At 45.0% G+C, this 15,497-nt stretch overlaps 2 protein-coding genes across 2 annotated transcripts; both read left to right on the top strand.

The window, feature by feature from the left end:
• The first annotated feature begins 1,000 nt into the window (after positions 1-1,000).
• LOC115393793 (peroxiredoxin-like 2A) lies at positions 1,001-3,163 on the top strand. Its single transcript, XM_030098903.1, has 5 exons — positions 1,001-1,250; positions 1,403-1,494; positions 2,203-2,343; positions 2,504-2,668; positions 2,817-3,163. The coding sequence occupies exons 1-5, from the start codon at positions 1,100-1,102 to the stop codon at positions 2,922-2,924; spliced, it is 657 nt and encodes a 218-aa protein (XP_029954763.1). The 5' UTR covers positions 1,001-1,099; the 3' UTR covers positions 2,925-3,163.
• A 2,326-nt stretch (positions 3,164-5,489) lies between these two features.
• Positions 5,490-13,874, top strand: LOC115393792 (PDZ domain-containing protein 7). The gene is made up of 16 exons (XM_030098902.1): positions 5,490-5,673; positions 6,231-6,368; positions 6,456-6,630; positions 6,719-6,895; positions 7,472-7,619; positions 8,775-8,835; positions 8,930-9,107; positions 10,314-10,540; positions 10,616-10,780; positions 11,372-11,487; positions 11,570-11,661; positions 11,933-12,024; positions 12,294-12,365; positions 12,544-13,128; positions 13,361-13,461; positions 13,727-13,874. Exons 1-16 carry the CDS (start codon positions 5,511-5,513, stop codon positions 13,868-13,870), a joined length of 2,634 nt encoding a protein of 877 aa, XP_029954762.1. The 5' UTR covers positions 5,490-5,510; the 3' UTR covers positions 13,871-13,874.
• The last annotated feature ends 1,623 nt before the right edge of the window (positions 13,875-15,497 follow it).

Below are 15,497 nucleotides of genomic sequence, written 5' to 3'. Positions count from 1 at the left end.
TGTAATTCACTGATCGATGGATCCATGAAGACAACTGTTGAGAGCTCCCAACACAATCTGAGATGATCTGGTTGAAAACGGTCATTTAATGCTCAAACAGAACTTTTCAACTCATTTCAGGAGAGTGAGCTGACTGCAGAGGGAACGCCGAGGCCTTCCAGTTCAAAAGAGGACCTGGAAAATAATCCACCAGAAAAGGAGTCACAGCAGGAGGTGGACTCTGATGTGAGCTAGATGTTTAAAGCGAAGATCTGTCAAAAAAAAGAAAAGATTGTATTGTGTTGTGTTGGGAGAAGGGGAAGTAGATCTCGCTTGATTAAATCACTTTAGTCAGTGGATATGTGAGCTCAAATATAAAATAAACATAGCTAACTCTGCATTTGTGTGTTTTTATGTTTTTTTTTTGTTTTTTTTTAGTGTCTCGGGCTTTTCACTTGTTTAAAACAGCTTTGAAAAATTGTTCAAATGGAAATAAAGAGAACAATGAGCTCACCGGACTGTTGTGTAAGTTTCATACAGAAGCACAAATACTCTGCAGTGTGGCAAACCCTGCTGGTAAATCCACAGATTTGAGATCATTCTGAATAAACTTTTACCCATTCAGTAGATATGAGTGAAGTGTTGCAAAACTAGAACAGCTGGTTTCATGTGAACACGGAGAGGTGGTGATTGTTTAGATGTAGAGTAACTTTCATATCTGTTTTGTTTTTTTGGAACAACCCCAGCACATTTGTCTTGCTTGGTTTTGGATGAATCATGCTGCAGCTGATCTTTTCTGACCTTCGAACAGGAAGAGGAGAAACTGGCACGTGATGACTGCTCTGCATGGAGTTTTCTTCAGTATCTTCAGGCTGCATGACGAGGTCACAGATTTAAAAAAAAAATAGCTGTAATCAGGGCTTGTGACCAGTGTTTCAATCCAAAACTTTGCGGAGGAGGAGGAGGAGGAGGAGGAGGAGGAGGATGAAGGGGGCTGGATTTAAGAAACACCGAGCTGGATTTCAGATGCGTCCTGGAGCGCAGCAGCGCAGTCAGTGTTTCTGGTGAGGAGTCATAATGAGATAAGTTAAAAAAAAAAACAGGCAGGAAACAAAGGACAATGGCTCTCATGCTGTTAGGAAACTCGGTGGCGGCAGTCGGCGGTGTGATCACCAATGTCATGAATTTTGTGACCGATTTGTTTCTGACTCCGCCGCGTAAAGCGGCGCTGAAATACCTGGAGGACGCCCAGCTGAAAACCTTGACTGGAGGTGAGTCGCCGCATCTTTTCCCATCGTCTTTGAGAACTAAGCATTGCTTTAGAGTTTTGGATGTTTGAGCCTGATGAAAGCAGCCTTTATCCGGCTGGATTTTGTTAAGCGTGTTGCTCAACTCTTCGCCTTTCACCCGGTTCCCCGCTCAGACCCACGGACCGTGAGAGCCAAGACGCTGTGGGACCGGACCGGGGCGGTCATCATGGCGGTGCGCCGGCCCGGATGATTTCTGTGCAGAGAGGTGAGGTGGAGAGGCACATCGGAGGGGTCCAACGCATGGCCCGCGGGTCAGAAAAGGTCCAATCTCCGGACCCGATGCAGGATAAATTCCAGGGGATATACGAGTCGACTTAAAGTCTAAAACTTTATGCATTGAATTTTGATTTCTGTTAACATGATGGACCATAGTTTTCTACTGAGCACATTCAGTTGAACTTAAGAGAGGGCAGTGCCAGTTTTAAAGCTTTTCTATATGGATTTCCACAAATAAAATGAGATTTTATTATCAATCATGTGTCAAAAATAACTTATTAGTTCACAACTTTAACAACAGTATTTTTTTTTAATTTACAGTAATGTATTTATTTGATTCTACACCTGGACACTGTTCATCAAAAAGGAGTAACCTGTTCCATAAACAAGGGTTATGCCTGCAGTGTGAAGGCAAAACACCTCATCGCGTATTGATGGACATTTTCTTTTCATGAGTCAAGACGGAATGGGGAAAAAAAATCCAAAACACTCTTTAGTTATAAATCTCCCAAAAGAGGCAACAACTAGCTTTGCAAGTGATCAGCATAATCCTATATCAGGAAAAGCCAAATAGTTTGAAATCACATATATTTAGAATTTATTCTGTAACAATGAAACTAGTTGGTGAAGGTATTCATGCCTGAACTATGTAACTGTTAGATTTTCTGACTGCATTTGTTGATGTGGAATCTTGCAGGAGGCTGCAGAGCTGTCCTCTCTGAAGCCCCAGCTGGATGAGCTCGGGGTTCCCTTGTATGCGGTGGTGAAGGAGGACGTCGGTACCGAGGTCCAGGAGTTCCGATCGTATTTCAAAGGGGAGATCTTCCTGGATGAAGCGGTGGAGTTCCTGCTTTCTGTCTTGAATCAGTCTGTTGTGAAGTCATCTCGCGCCTGATGCTGAAGTTTTCCTCTTTTGCCAAATGCTCTGAAAGCTCGGAGTCTGTGAGAAATCAGCTCTGAAATGCATGAATGAATGAATAATTGGTTCTCGTTCACAGAGGCGGTTTTATGGACCCCGTGAGAGGAAGATGGGTCTGCTGGGCTTCCTGCGTGTCGGGGTGTGGACAAGCGGCCTCAGGGCCTTCAGGAAGGGCTTCACGGGAAATGTTTTGGGAGAGGGATTCGTCTTGGGCGGAGTCTTCGTCATCGGCCGTGAATATCAGGTAGAACCAACTGATTGCAAGGAAATCACTTTGAAAGTTCCAGTACGGTGATTCAGTCACATTAGATACTGTGTCATCGACGAGAAGTGAGAGCAGCCTGCTTTTCTCTGATCAGGAGAAAGAAGCTCATTGTGTGTGTTTCCTGCAGGGGATACTTCTGGAGCACAGAGAGATCGAGTTTGGAGATAAGGTCAACATTGAAGATGTCATCAGTGCTGCAAGAAGAATACCACAGGAACTGACTTCCTTTGAATAGAGGAAGAAACGGTCCAAAACCAAGTCAAATGTTTGAGCAGATTTGGGAACGAGTGCACTGAGACTTGAGTGTTTTGCAGTATGTCTGTGTAGAAGAGACTGAGTGTGTTTATGATGGTTTGTCTTTAAACTCATGAGAGGAAGCAGACTTGATGTTTAACTTTCAGTTTTCTGTATCACTCAGCGCTACTGCAGAGCTCTCCAGGAGGATTCTGAGCAATAAAACACATCCTTGTGCTGTGCACTGTATGTCTTTGTTTTTGACTGCTTGCAGTTCAGATGCTGGATGTAAATTACCTGAAAGTCTAGAAGGTGTAAATAATTAGTGCTTTACATCTTGAAAATGTCTTTAAATGGAAAACAAATGTTCCCCGATGATCTGTAAAAAGGTCCTATTTCATACTTTCAAACTTTGAAACATATTCCTGAGGACTTGTATCCCACACTATGTTATTTTGAAAAACTTTCTGGTGCATATGAGCAAAAATGGACATAATACAACTTGTTGTAGTCTTATCTGTTTAGTGCATATCCCCAAATGTGAACTCAAAATAGCAATGTATAGAAACTGGAGTACAAGTGAACTTTTTAAAAATTCTTCCAAATTCTAGAAATCATTTTTCAATGTCCAGCACCACTCTGGTTAAGTGATCTTCCATTTTAATTCAAGGGTGTCAAAGATAAGGCCCATGGGCAAAACCAGGCCCAAGAGGCTTCAATTCAGCCCATCAAACCACCGTGTAAATTATAAAAAAATTTGATAAAATATAGACAGTTTTTTCACAGATGCTCTGTGCTACAAGGAAAAACACAAAACTTCAAACACAAAGGTTATTATTCCACTAATTTCAAGATCCAGCCCTCTGAAAATGAAATTGGGCTGAATGTGGTCCCTGAAACAGGGACGTCAAACATAATTTAGTTTGACATCCCTAGTTTAAAATGCTAATTTTCCTTATAAAGTTGCGCTCCAAGATCACTGAGAAGAGGTAGGTGGCTGAAAAGAAAGAAAAAAAGAAATCGACATAAAGACATTTTAACTGCAGCCGGTCTCAGCTGACATTGTGACGCACACTGATATTTATTCCTATGGACAATTTGGGCTCAATAATAACCGAACATGAATGTTTTTGGACTGTGGGAGAAAACTGGAGTGTATGCCTAGAGAGCTGTCAGTCTGTTTGCTGGTCTGGGGAGAAGTGTGTGCTCTCAGCCTGCCTTGCACTTCCTGTGACCTATGCCCTCTATCAAGCAGCTGTGTCCAATTATCACTGTACTGTACTGCCAAGTTTCCAAATAATGCAACAATTTATATTTTTTTTCCAGAATTGATAGACATAAATAAGTTACTGGCTTTCGCCTATTCCTTTTTCTTTGTCAGTTAAAGTGAACAGTATTTATCAATTAATGAAAAGCAACTTAATAAACCTAATTCATTCAATGTCTGTGTGGACTACTAAAATACAATTCAATTAAATTAAATTAAATCTTGGGCCAATAAAGTTGTCTGGGCAGCACAGATTAAAAGATAATGGAGTTAAAAATAAATTGGCTAAATTTATAAACGTGGCCGGCTGTCAGTTGATTGACATGTCCGTGGTCTAATCGAATCCTATTAACCGGAACCAGCGTAGCCAATCGTCGTGACTGTGGGCGGGGCTTGGTGACGTCAGAGGCGTCCCAGCCAGACACTCCGAGACGTTCCGCACAAACATGGACTCTGTGAGGGACTCTGTGGGGACTGTGGCTCTTCACACAACCTGGGATTGATTATGAGGACTTTCTGAGCTCTTCTGAGTTTCAGGAGACAACATTTGAAGAGTCTGTCTGTGTTCTGGAGTTGAAAATAGAAATGCGTGGTGAGTATTTGTGTATTTGCGCAAGATATTAAGCAAGAACTCCTCCATCAGTGCTCCCCAGAATTTACCCGAAATTACCTCGAGGTTAAAGAAGGATGTCGATCTCTATAACCTCCAGTTAAAACAGGCTTGACGCCTATTTTGTTGTTGTTTTGTTTCTCGGGGAGCTGTCCAGGGTGCTGAAGACTTCTGGGGAACCCCATCACGCTCCTCACGGGTTAACTTTAGTGACATGTAACCATGGTAACGACACCATGTGACATCCTGACTTTCAACTGGGTCAGGCTTGACTTAAATAAACCCTTAAATCCTATTTTCAGCCTCCCCTGCAGCCACAAATCACCAGTTTGTTATTTGAGTTGACTGAGCAAAGAAGATTTGACACACTTTTGTGGAACAGCACTGCTCTGTGTTTTTAGAAATGTCTTTTGTTTGTTTTTAATATCACCTTTTTTTTTGTTGCAGATTTAGAAAGGTGAGAGATGCAACATGGGCAGGAATGGCTCAAAGTGTGACTCCATGACACCAAGGAGTCAGTCATCATGTTACAAAGCAGCGTGCGTCCGTGAGTCAGATTCGCCAAAACACAACCACTACATGTACTGAAAAGCAGCTGCGACTGCCTGATAATCCAAACCTGAACATAAGAATGCTTCCCATATCAGGCTCCTCCACCTGGAGCTGAGCCCCTGGTGGAGTGTGTGTGAAAGGGGACCCCGCCAGCCTCCATGGCTCACTCGTCAGACCCGTCCCGCAGGGAGAAGACCCCCGCGACCCACGGGTCACACACAGCTACACGCAACCTCTTACGGAAGAAGGAGCAGCGGCGGCGTGGAATCCGATCCTCCTCACCGATGGGCCGGGTCATCCTCATCAACTCTCCCGTGGATGGTGAGGAGGCACTGACTGCTCGTTCGGTCTGTATTACAATAAGCAGCCTGCTCTAGATTAAAGACACAGTCCGTCTTTTTAATGCCGATTCATCACAAGCTTCAGACAGCAACAAAAAATATACAAAAGAGTCACGACAGAGGTGCCTAGTTATAGGAAACACTCAACCTGATGTTAATAAGTCAAAGAATCCTCAACAACATGGTTTTATCTAATAAAACATTGCTCAACTGCTTAATAACATTGAGTTTTGAGACACAAAAAATGCAGATACAATCCTAATCCTATAATGGATAATGTGATATTCGACTTTTTTAGATTTGCCAAACCAGAGTGCAAAGGAAATGACAAAGTCCTTTGCTGAAATTGCTCTACTTTCAAAACTTCATCAGTCCTGATGCATAAATTTCACCTGCTCCTTGCCTCCTCTTATGCTGTATTTGCCACATTTATCATCTTTACCCATGATGCTGTGTCTACCTGTCAGGCCTCATAAAGTCGGAGCTGGAAATGTCCACAAACTCTCGTCTTCATATTTGACCTTGTGACGATTTCAGGCGGAGATGACAGCGAGGACCTCCACACAATCACAGTGGACAAAAGCGTGGATGGGAAGCTGGGTTTCAGCGTGCGTGGCGGCTCCGAGCACGGCCTCAGCATTTTTGTCAGCAAGGTGGAAGACAACAGCACGGCAGGTAAATTTGAGATTCAAGATCAAGTCTGCAGTTCTGAAAAGTATTACACATGGTGTCCATGTGCATGCGTTTTGCGTTGGTTTCTAGAGGACGCTGGCCTGCTTGTAGGAGATAAGCTGGTGGAGGTGAATGGCGTCAGCCTGGAGAGCATCACCATGAGCAGCGCCGTCAAAGTCCTGACGGGCAACAACAGGCTGAGGATGGTCGTGAGACGAGTAGGGAAAGTTCCCGGCATCCGCTACTCCAAGGAGAAGACGACCTGGTGACATTTCATTTCATTTCCACACCACCAGTACGTCAGCAGTGTAGAGGCAATAATCATTGTGTGTGTGTGTGTGTGTGTTGGTCAGGGTGGACCTGATACACCGGCGCATGGTGGTGGAGGAGAGTGGACGGACGCCCTCAGAGGCCAGCTCGGGCAGCGCCCTCCGAAGGATCGTCCATCTTTACACCACCTCCGACGATTACTGTCTGGGCTTCAACATACGTGGAGGGAAGGAGTTCGGTCTCGGCATCTATGTTTCAAAGTAGGTTCAGACATGAAAACAAAGAGGCTGCAAAAGGAAAAAAAGCACATTAAATTGAAAAAGAAAGGATATAAGTGAAGTTTCTGTCAGTTTCAGCTTTAGTAGCTGTTCTCAGCAGTTTTAGGTGCACTTTTGCTCTTTTTTGGTATTTTCTTTCTCATTTTTCTTCTGTTGTTTAAGTGGTTTGAGAAATTGTCCCCATTTTAATTGTTTGACTTCACTTGCTTCTGTTGTTTTTGCATTTTTTTTAAGCTGTTCAGTTTCAAGAACTTGTTTTCCATATTGCATGTTTTGAGCCTTCTTCACAATTTTAGCTTAACTACAAGATTCATCTTAAAAAAAAAGTCAAATCAATGAAAAACAAGACAATAGTGTAAAAATAGATTTCCATAAATGTTTCTGAAAACTTCAGATATCTGCTGCAGAGTAACTTCATCGAACTGACCCTGACAGCATGGCTCTGAGGCTGCTGTCCGTTTACAGGCTTCACAACAGCATCACCGATGTTGTGTTTGCTACTCTTAAGAAACTTTGTTAAAAAATACAAGCTGTTCCGTTTCCTGGTTGCTGCCTCAGACTGGATCCAGGCGGCCTGGCGGAGCAGAACGGGATTAAGATGGGAGACCAGATCCTGGCCGCCAATGGCGTGAGCTTTGAGGACATCAGCCACAGCAACGCGGTGGAGGTGCTGAAGAGCCACACGCACGTCATGCTGACCATCAAGGTGAGCGCGCACAGCATGAAGCGCAGCTGCAAAAACGGTGTGGAACGTGGAACTGACTAGAACGCATGCATGCACGTTTACACATATATATATATATATACTTCACTGTATTTTACACTGGATGGTTTCCTTTAAATTGACTTCTTGTTGAGACTGTAATCATTTTCAGATGTAATTGTTTGGTTTTTGTGAAAATGATCTTTTCATCATGTATACTCTGACCCACAACAAAGAATAGTTTGACACCCCTGATTTAAAGCATCATTGATTTCATATTTTCTTCTGGAAGAACGTGATATAATTTTATCTAAATATAGATAAAAGCTGCTTCATCAAAAGTGTTGAAAAAAGAAAAGAGAATGTGGTGTGAGCTTATCAAACCAATCAGGAAGCAGCTATAGTGTGTTTATTAAACAGCTTTTTCCCCACTTAAATGAAACAACAATGCATCAGATTCTCCAGGAATTACACAAACATGCATGTGTCTGTTGATGTTGAGTTCTGATGGAGAGTTTCTTGATATTAGAGTCTGAGGATGTTTGGTGTTGGATTTGCTGTGAACAGCGAGTTGGCGAGGCCGTATCACGTTCCATTCTGACTCTTTGTTATCAGAAAGTGTATCAGCTCTGTCATTAATGCCTGCTGGATGACCTGTCGTGGATTACCGGTCTGACCTGTTAGATACCTTTAATCTCTAATCGTCTTGCACACGATGAACCAAACACAAGCCGACCCTGCTCCTGCGTGTCCGCCCGGCGGACGCGGCGGCGCTTTCTGTGGCCGGGCCGACAGCTGGGATGCAGTCGTAATATTCCTCGCTCACTTTACTTGTCGGAGCTTGGGTTTCGCGCTGTGAAAAATAGCCAGGCGGCGTGCATTATTCACCAGGCCGTCGGGGATCAGGTGCTGATCAAAGCATAGAGGCGGTGTTTTGTGCAAGTTTTGTTTTGGGGTTCTTTCTCTTTCTCGTTACAGGAGTTAGAAAGCATCCCGGCTGTCAAAGGTTACATTTTTTGTGTCTGTGTGTGTGTGAAGACAGTGAAAAGGAGGCGCTTTGTGGTTCTAGAGTTACTGATTATTAAATATAGCCATCCCATTAAAGTTTCAAGCTCTCGACTGCAACTCATTTGCATATCTGTGTCCGTATCTTCACAGGAAGCAGGACGATACCCTGCTTATAAAGAGATGGTGGCAGAATACATGTGGCTCAATAAGTGTATGTATACGAAGCTGCACTCCCTCAATCCAATGTGTGTCTTCATCTCTTCGAGATGTTTAAGTGTTGGATGGCTTCTTTGTTCCGTCCTCAGTGGCCAATGGGACTCAGAAATCCTCGTCGCAGGGTTCAGAGTCCAACTCTTCAGCCTCGTCTCTGTCGTCTGGGACTCCGGTCAGCTCCCTGAGCGGCCTGTCACAGGTCATGTTCCCTCCCAGCCTGCCGTTTGGATCAGATATGGTGGACGTCTGCATCTCCACCGAAGACCAGAGGTCAGGGTCTCCTCTTTATGTCACCTTTCAGCTGATACAGGAAGTAAATAGGGATTAAAGTTCAAGCTTTGTCTGTAATGAAATCGTAAAGTGTGGGGTCTGCATATGAGACAAGCTTAATTTTATTTAAAAATATGTGAAAAAGTAGCTTTGTCATGCTGAGTTCTGCATAATAACTGCACCTTCAGAAAGGACAGGAACATCCTGTGTCTGATCTGAAGATTCTCAGATATGCACAATACTAACAGTGACTTGATGAGACTCATTGAGGTTCAGAAGTCAGTGGTGTTCAAGATTCAGTTTAAAGGCTTTAAAATGCATCATCTCATATGTTCTGGATGGCAGCAGGAAATCAGTGACTGAGTCCAATAACGACTATAGATCAGGGGCGTCAAACATATTTAAGTTCAGACAAACAGCAAAGTTTCATCCTGAGTGAGTCAGATAAGTGAACTTGTGTCATTATAGCCTTTAGATTTAATCAGTGTGTAATCATTACGTAATCAGTGTGTTTGATTACCAGCATAAAGCTCTGCTACAAACACATTAAACAGTCCCTCCAGGTTTTTGCAATTTTTAAATTAAAAAAAATCTCTGTGAATTCTGTACCCCATTGCAATTTTGTCAAGTTGCTGTGATTGGACAAAATCACGAGGTCGTGCAGAATTCATGGAGATTGGTTGAAATTAAATGGATTCTTGCAACTTCCTGGAGGGACTGATGAAACTGGCTGCACATTTCAAGGTCTTTCAAACAAACAGTTTGCACACATCAAGGTTCCCCTGTTTAGAATACAAATCACCAGATAACAGAAGATCTTCTCAGTCAGTACAAATTCTCTTGATCTTATTTCACAAGATTTTTGGCTTGTTTGTATTTTTACAGGACTATCTTGTCTATTTTGTTAACTGTTCTCTTGTCTCTGTGAACTTCTTCCAGTTTCTTTCAGCTCAGCTTTATTAAAACTGTAGGTTCTTTTCATCTTTGTCCCTTCTTATCGACTCCTGCCACGTTCTGGCAGCTTCTGGCAGCTTCAGTCTTCAAGTAGTAAATTTGACTTGCATGTAACGAAATTCATCCATCCGTGAATCTTCTCTATCGGGGGTGATGGATCCTGGTCTTGGAGGGCCGCCTTCCTGCCACTGCGGACTCTGTTCGGTTACCTTTGTGTATTTATATCTTTCAAGTCGTGGCTCGTTTGTCCAGGTCGGAGTCTGAGCGGACCGAGACGGCCATCCAGACGGACCTCCCCCCACAGAGAGGCGGTGCGGACACCACCCGCAGCCTGGGCCGCACCACCCTGCTCAAAGACACCGCCATCCGCGGGGAGGAGGCCCGAGGGAGGAGCGAGTCCACCAAGACCGCCGTGCTGCTGGCCCTCAGCAGGCCGAGCCGGCCAATCAGCCGGTCGCAGAGCCAAGTCACCGTGGCAGGTGAGGCCGCCGCACGAGAGACGGACGGGGCGGCCGACCGCAGATGTCAACCTGCTGTGCGTCCTCCCGTCACAGAGATCAAGCAGAAGAAGGAGAAGAAACAAAAAGGGAAGGACCCGGAGGAGAAGAGCACCCTGCAGCGCTCGAAGACCTTCGTCAACCTGCTGTTCAGGGGGGGCCGCAGGAGAGACGCCTCTCGAGGGCGCTCCAAGTCTCCTGCCACAGACAAGGGTGGCAAAGGTTCGACGAGTTCCACCCCTCCGTCTCAGAAAGCCGACATAAGAGCTCCTGCACACGGTGGCTAAACACAAAAGTTAATATGTTCATCGAGATAAAGAAAAACAGACCAGAGTGATACATTTCTATCAAAGACTTTGAAACAGGATGAAGGAAAGTACGACACCAGGCATGAAAAAGTAGTGCAGATAACACAATGGGACATCTTAGGGATGTCAAACATAAGGCTCATGGGCCAAAACCGGCCCACAAGAGGCTCCGAGCCGGCACGCCAATCTGGCGAGCAAACTGTAAAAATTTTAAAGAAAACAGATTTTTTTTCAAATTAATTTCTTCAGAGTAGCGAAAACAAAACAACACTGATGAGACCCGAGCTGAGATATGGATGCTGCTGCTATGAAAGCTAGCAAGCTAGCATTAGCCTCAAAGCCATGCTGTCAGGTGGAGTTTTTAAAAACACGCAGAACGCAGCAGACATTTTCATCACGTTAACTCCGCTCCACAACAAACACAAACTTCCCAGTTTAAATTTAAAGGTTATTATGGCGCTGCTTTACCATGTGAAGCCTGAACTAAGCTGATGTTGATGTTTAGAGGTACGACAGGCCGGAGCGACGCCAAACTCAGAGATGCTGGGGGTGGTGGAGGACATGGCCCGCCGGCTGCTGAGCGAGGAGGAGGTGGCTGCGGTGCTGACAGCCTGCAGGAGGGTAGGGGCCGTCTTTATTTCATTTACAGCCGCACACAGACGGAAACACTGAATGAAGTCAAGTCCTGATCCACTTCTGGCAGTATGTGGCAGAGCGCTCGGTGGAGAACCTGATAGGCCACCTGCTGGTCGTGCTGGACCGACCGGAGAAGCTGCTGCTGCTGAGGGAGGTCAGGTGAGGAGATGGAGAGTGACTGCCAGACTTCTGTTTGAAAGACATACGCAGCAGAGATAAGGAACATGAAGGAAAGATATCTGCAAGTGTGGAAAACCCTGTTTAGAGCTCTTTTAACTGGCAGAGAATATTGAAACATTTCTCATCAGCCTGACTCACAGGAACAAACAAGTCCTGGAGTATTTATTTGTATGAGCGTCTCAAATCTAAACCAGAAGGTGAAGTTCTGCAGCTGAACTGAACGTTCTTCTCTTTCTGTCTCCTTCCTCAGGATGCTGCTTCCTCCGTCCGACCTGGGCGTCTTCAACAGCATGGTGACAGCCGTGGAAGTCGAAGCCTACGACATCCTGAAGTATCGCTCAGGTGTGTTTAACGAGAAGAAAGAGATCAGATCAGACTTTAAAGTTTCTCCTCACTGAAAGCTTGATCAAATCCACTGCTCGTTTTCTTTTAATATCATTATCATGATATTTTAGTAGCATTTTAATGTGATAAAAGTAAAGGCATTCTAATTTCAAAGAGGTGAATATACCTAAAATTGCTCAATTCTGAGGTTGCATTTGTCACATAACTTAATGTGTGTGTGTGTGTGTGTGTGTGTGTGTGTGTGTGTGTGTGTGTGTGTGTTTCAGTGCGGACTCCTCCTCTCCGCTCCCCCATTTCTGGCCGAGCACCCAAGCGGCGCCTCATCACGCCCATCCCGGGTCAGATCCTCCACTTTACTAACTTCTACTAATGACTTGTGATTGACTGAGGCCGTTTCTTCCTAAGTCATTAATTTGAGTATTAAAAGTAATTTTTTTCTCTTCCGGAATAACGTTTGAAGCTGTGTTTTGAGGCAGATATCCTTTCCTGATCCTTTCCTTTCTAACCTCCCTGCAGATTACAGAGGAGGTTTTGAGCTCCACAGTGCGGAGGAGGTGGAGAAGGAGAGCCATCTGCTGGAGGAGCTGGAGAAGCTCAGCGTGAGCGGGACTCGCCGGCAGACCCCCAGGTCCTTCGCCCCCCTGCTGGACATCCCGGTGGATGGCTACAGTGCTGAACCCAGAGACCTCAGACCCCCCTCCACCAGCCCGGTGCCCCCCAACTGGCTGCTGGCCCACGGCGGCGACTCCCACCCTCCTCTCCGGACAGACATCGGCACGATCCGCTCCGTCCACTTCGACGAGGTGTCTCTGCACTCCGCTTCAGACAAGGGGGACGTGAACTCAGAGAGGGGGCGCCCCCCCTTCAGAAACGGTCACCCTAAAGCTGAAAAGGAGCGGAGCGGGGACAGAAGCAGAGACACCGTGTTCACGCTGCAGAGCGCCGCTCAGAGGAACCGGCCCCCGCTGTCCCAGGTGTTCGGGTCGGGTCCCGATCGACAGCTGAACGGGCATCGAGGTTCACCTGAAGACCGGCTCAATGGGAGCGACGGCGAGTTCCAGCTCAAAACCATCAGCATCTCCAAAACCAAGCAGTCACTGGGTAAATGGACTTGGAGTAATCGCTGTGCTGTTGTGGTGGTGGAGGAGTCAGGAAAGGAAGCAGAAATGCCGCAGCTGACCGTTCATCACTGTGCAAAGCTTTAACTCAGCGTGTCAGACATGAAGCATGAGGATCCACAGATGTTCGACATATAGGAGAGACTCTGGATCAGTTATGAGCGCTAAGTGTTGGGTGGTTCGATCTCTGTCTCACTGTCGTCCTGTTGTTGCAGGGATCAGCATCTCTGGCGGGATGGAGTGGAAGGCTCAGCCGGTGGTGAAGATTGAGAAGATCTTTCCTGGAGGGGCTGCTTCCACCTGTGAAGTGCTGAAGGTAACCTTTAAAACGTGTTCGACACCCCAGACTGAGGCTAATGCTCATGAGTGAACAGAGAGACAGCAGCTTTCCAACTCTTTGGATCAGTCATTTGTACATTTCTGTGTTGTATTTCTGAATGATTGCCACACAGATAATACCTTTCATGGGCATTTTAATGCCGTCTCTGTGCAGGGACAACGTACTCACAGTGACATATCACTTTAGAACAGCGTGCTAGCTACTCTGGTCGCTACTGAGTGACGCCTCGCTCTGTTCCCAGGCCGGATTCGAGCTGGTGTCAGTGGACGGAGTCTCACTGCAGGGAGTCACCCATCATCAAGCTGTGGACATCATCCGAAAAGCCTTCAGCAACAAGGCCAAAGACCCCATGGTGTTTGTGCTCAAAGTCCCCAAAGAGCTTTGAGAGGCGGCGAAAAATGACCAGAGATTAGCAGCTGAAGACACAGGTGTGCCAGGTGTGTCCTGTTGCCATTTTGTCTTAACATTGAGGAAAACAAGGGATCATAACGACCGGAAGCAGCTCGACAGACTCAAGAGGATGACAGAAGAAAGTATCAGTGATGGAATGAGACTTTCACAGAAAATGTTCTTTTTCGTGTGTCTGGAGAAACTGTAAGGAAACGGTGCTCCTTGTGCCTTAAGTCAACCAGGAGCCGGTGCCTGTCAAGAAAAACGATTTTCTTTTTACATCTCGTGTTGAATAAATTCCTATAGTGCATAAACGATTTATTTAATTCTGACGCTGTCAAATCCTGAAATAATGAAACGCAAGCAACATCTGGAAGTTCCAGATCTGTCCTCAAGGGGGCAGACAAGAGCCGTTTCTGCAGGAAGCTGCAGATCCTGGGTTATTTTCAACAGCATGAAGGTTCTAACTCATGGAAATGGGGAGAAGGTGGCGAAAGTATCAGATCCTTGATGGAGGTGGGGGGAGAAGTAAAGGCTCTGAGACACTAAATACCCGGTTTTCTGTCCACATTCAATCAGTCTTTGATAAAAGATCCCTGGAGGCGGCTCTTTCTGCATCGACCAAAACATTAAAATCTGATTTCAAGTGTCCACATTTAACACTGACACACATTACCATTTTTTTTGTTGTTGTTGTTTTTTTGCGCAACAAAATAGGAAAAAGCAAATCGCTTTTTTTAATCCACAGGCAGGCACTACAGCAGAGATGTCTAACACATTTTAGTTCAGGATCCACATACAGTCCTATTTCATCCTGGGTGGGCCAGACCGGTAAAACGCTCCCATCCTACCCTTCAAATTTAAACTCTGAAGTTGTTCTTTGTTGTGGCACATTGTATGCTTGATGAAAATGTCTGGATTTTCACAAAACAAAAACAATTACCACCATAAATGACTACAATCTCAACATGAAGCCAATTTCAATGAAACCAGCAAATACAAAATTCAGTCGGAAGTTCAAACTTCAATACCTGCTGCATTTTGCATGGATGGCTTTGAGACTAAGGCCCCGTTTAATCAAGTGTTTGGGTGAAAAAGCATGTTATATTTGCTTTTTATGTTAAAGTGTCATGTTAACAATTTCAATATTCTTAAAACAATGTCCGTTTCTACAAAAAATGGCAGAAACACTAGTGGACCAAGGTGGCGTTTGTGGTTTTAGTATTGAAACAAACACACACATTTGCGTTTTCACGTCAAACTTTTGCCACGTAAACTTAATGGCAACAAGGTAGTTTTCATAGCAGCATCACCAATATCTCATCATAGATTAAAAAAAACAAGAGTAGTGGACACAACACAATGTTCAGAACTTGCTTGGTGGTTTGTCCGGGTTGGAGTCCTTGTGGGCCAGTTTTGACCCGCGGGCCTTATGTTTGACAGCCCTGCACTGCAAGCAGAATGATTATTACTGGAAGTACAGATACCTGAAAAATCTACAGGAACCTGCAAGTAATATTTACCACTTCTAAAACAGGATGAAATGAAAAAACACAGACTAAATGTGAACCAGATGAAAGGAGATAAACTCAATTATCACCAAGCACAACAACACAGCTGTT

This window comes from Salarias fasciatus, chromosome 8 (genome assembly GCF_902148845.1).
Source record: "Salarias fasciatus chromosome 8, fSalaFa1.1, whole genome shotgun sequence".
In the NCBI taxonomy this organism is placed as follows: domain Eukaryota; kingdom Metazoa; phylum Chordata; class Actinopteri; order Blenniiformes; family Blenniidae; genus Salarias; species Salarias fasciatus.
The sequence above is the reverse complement of the archived record's forward strand: the minus strand, read 5'-3'. Positions and strand labels throughout refer to the sequence as shown.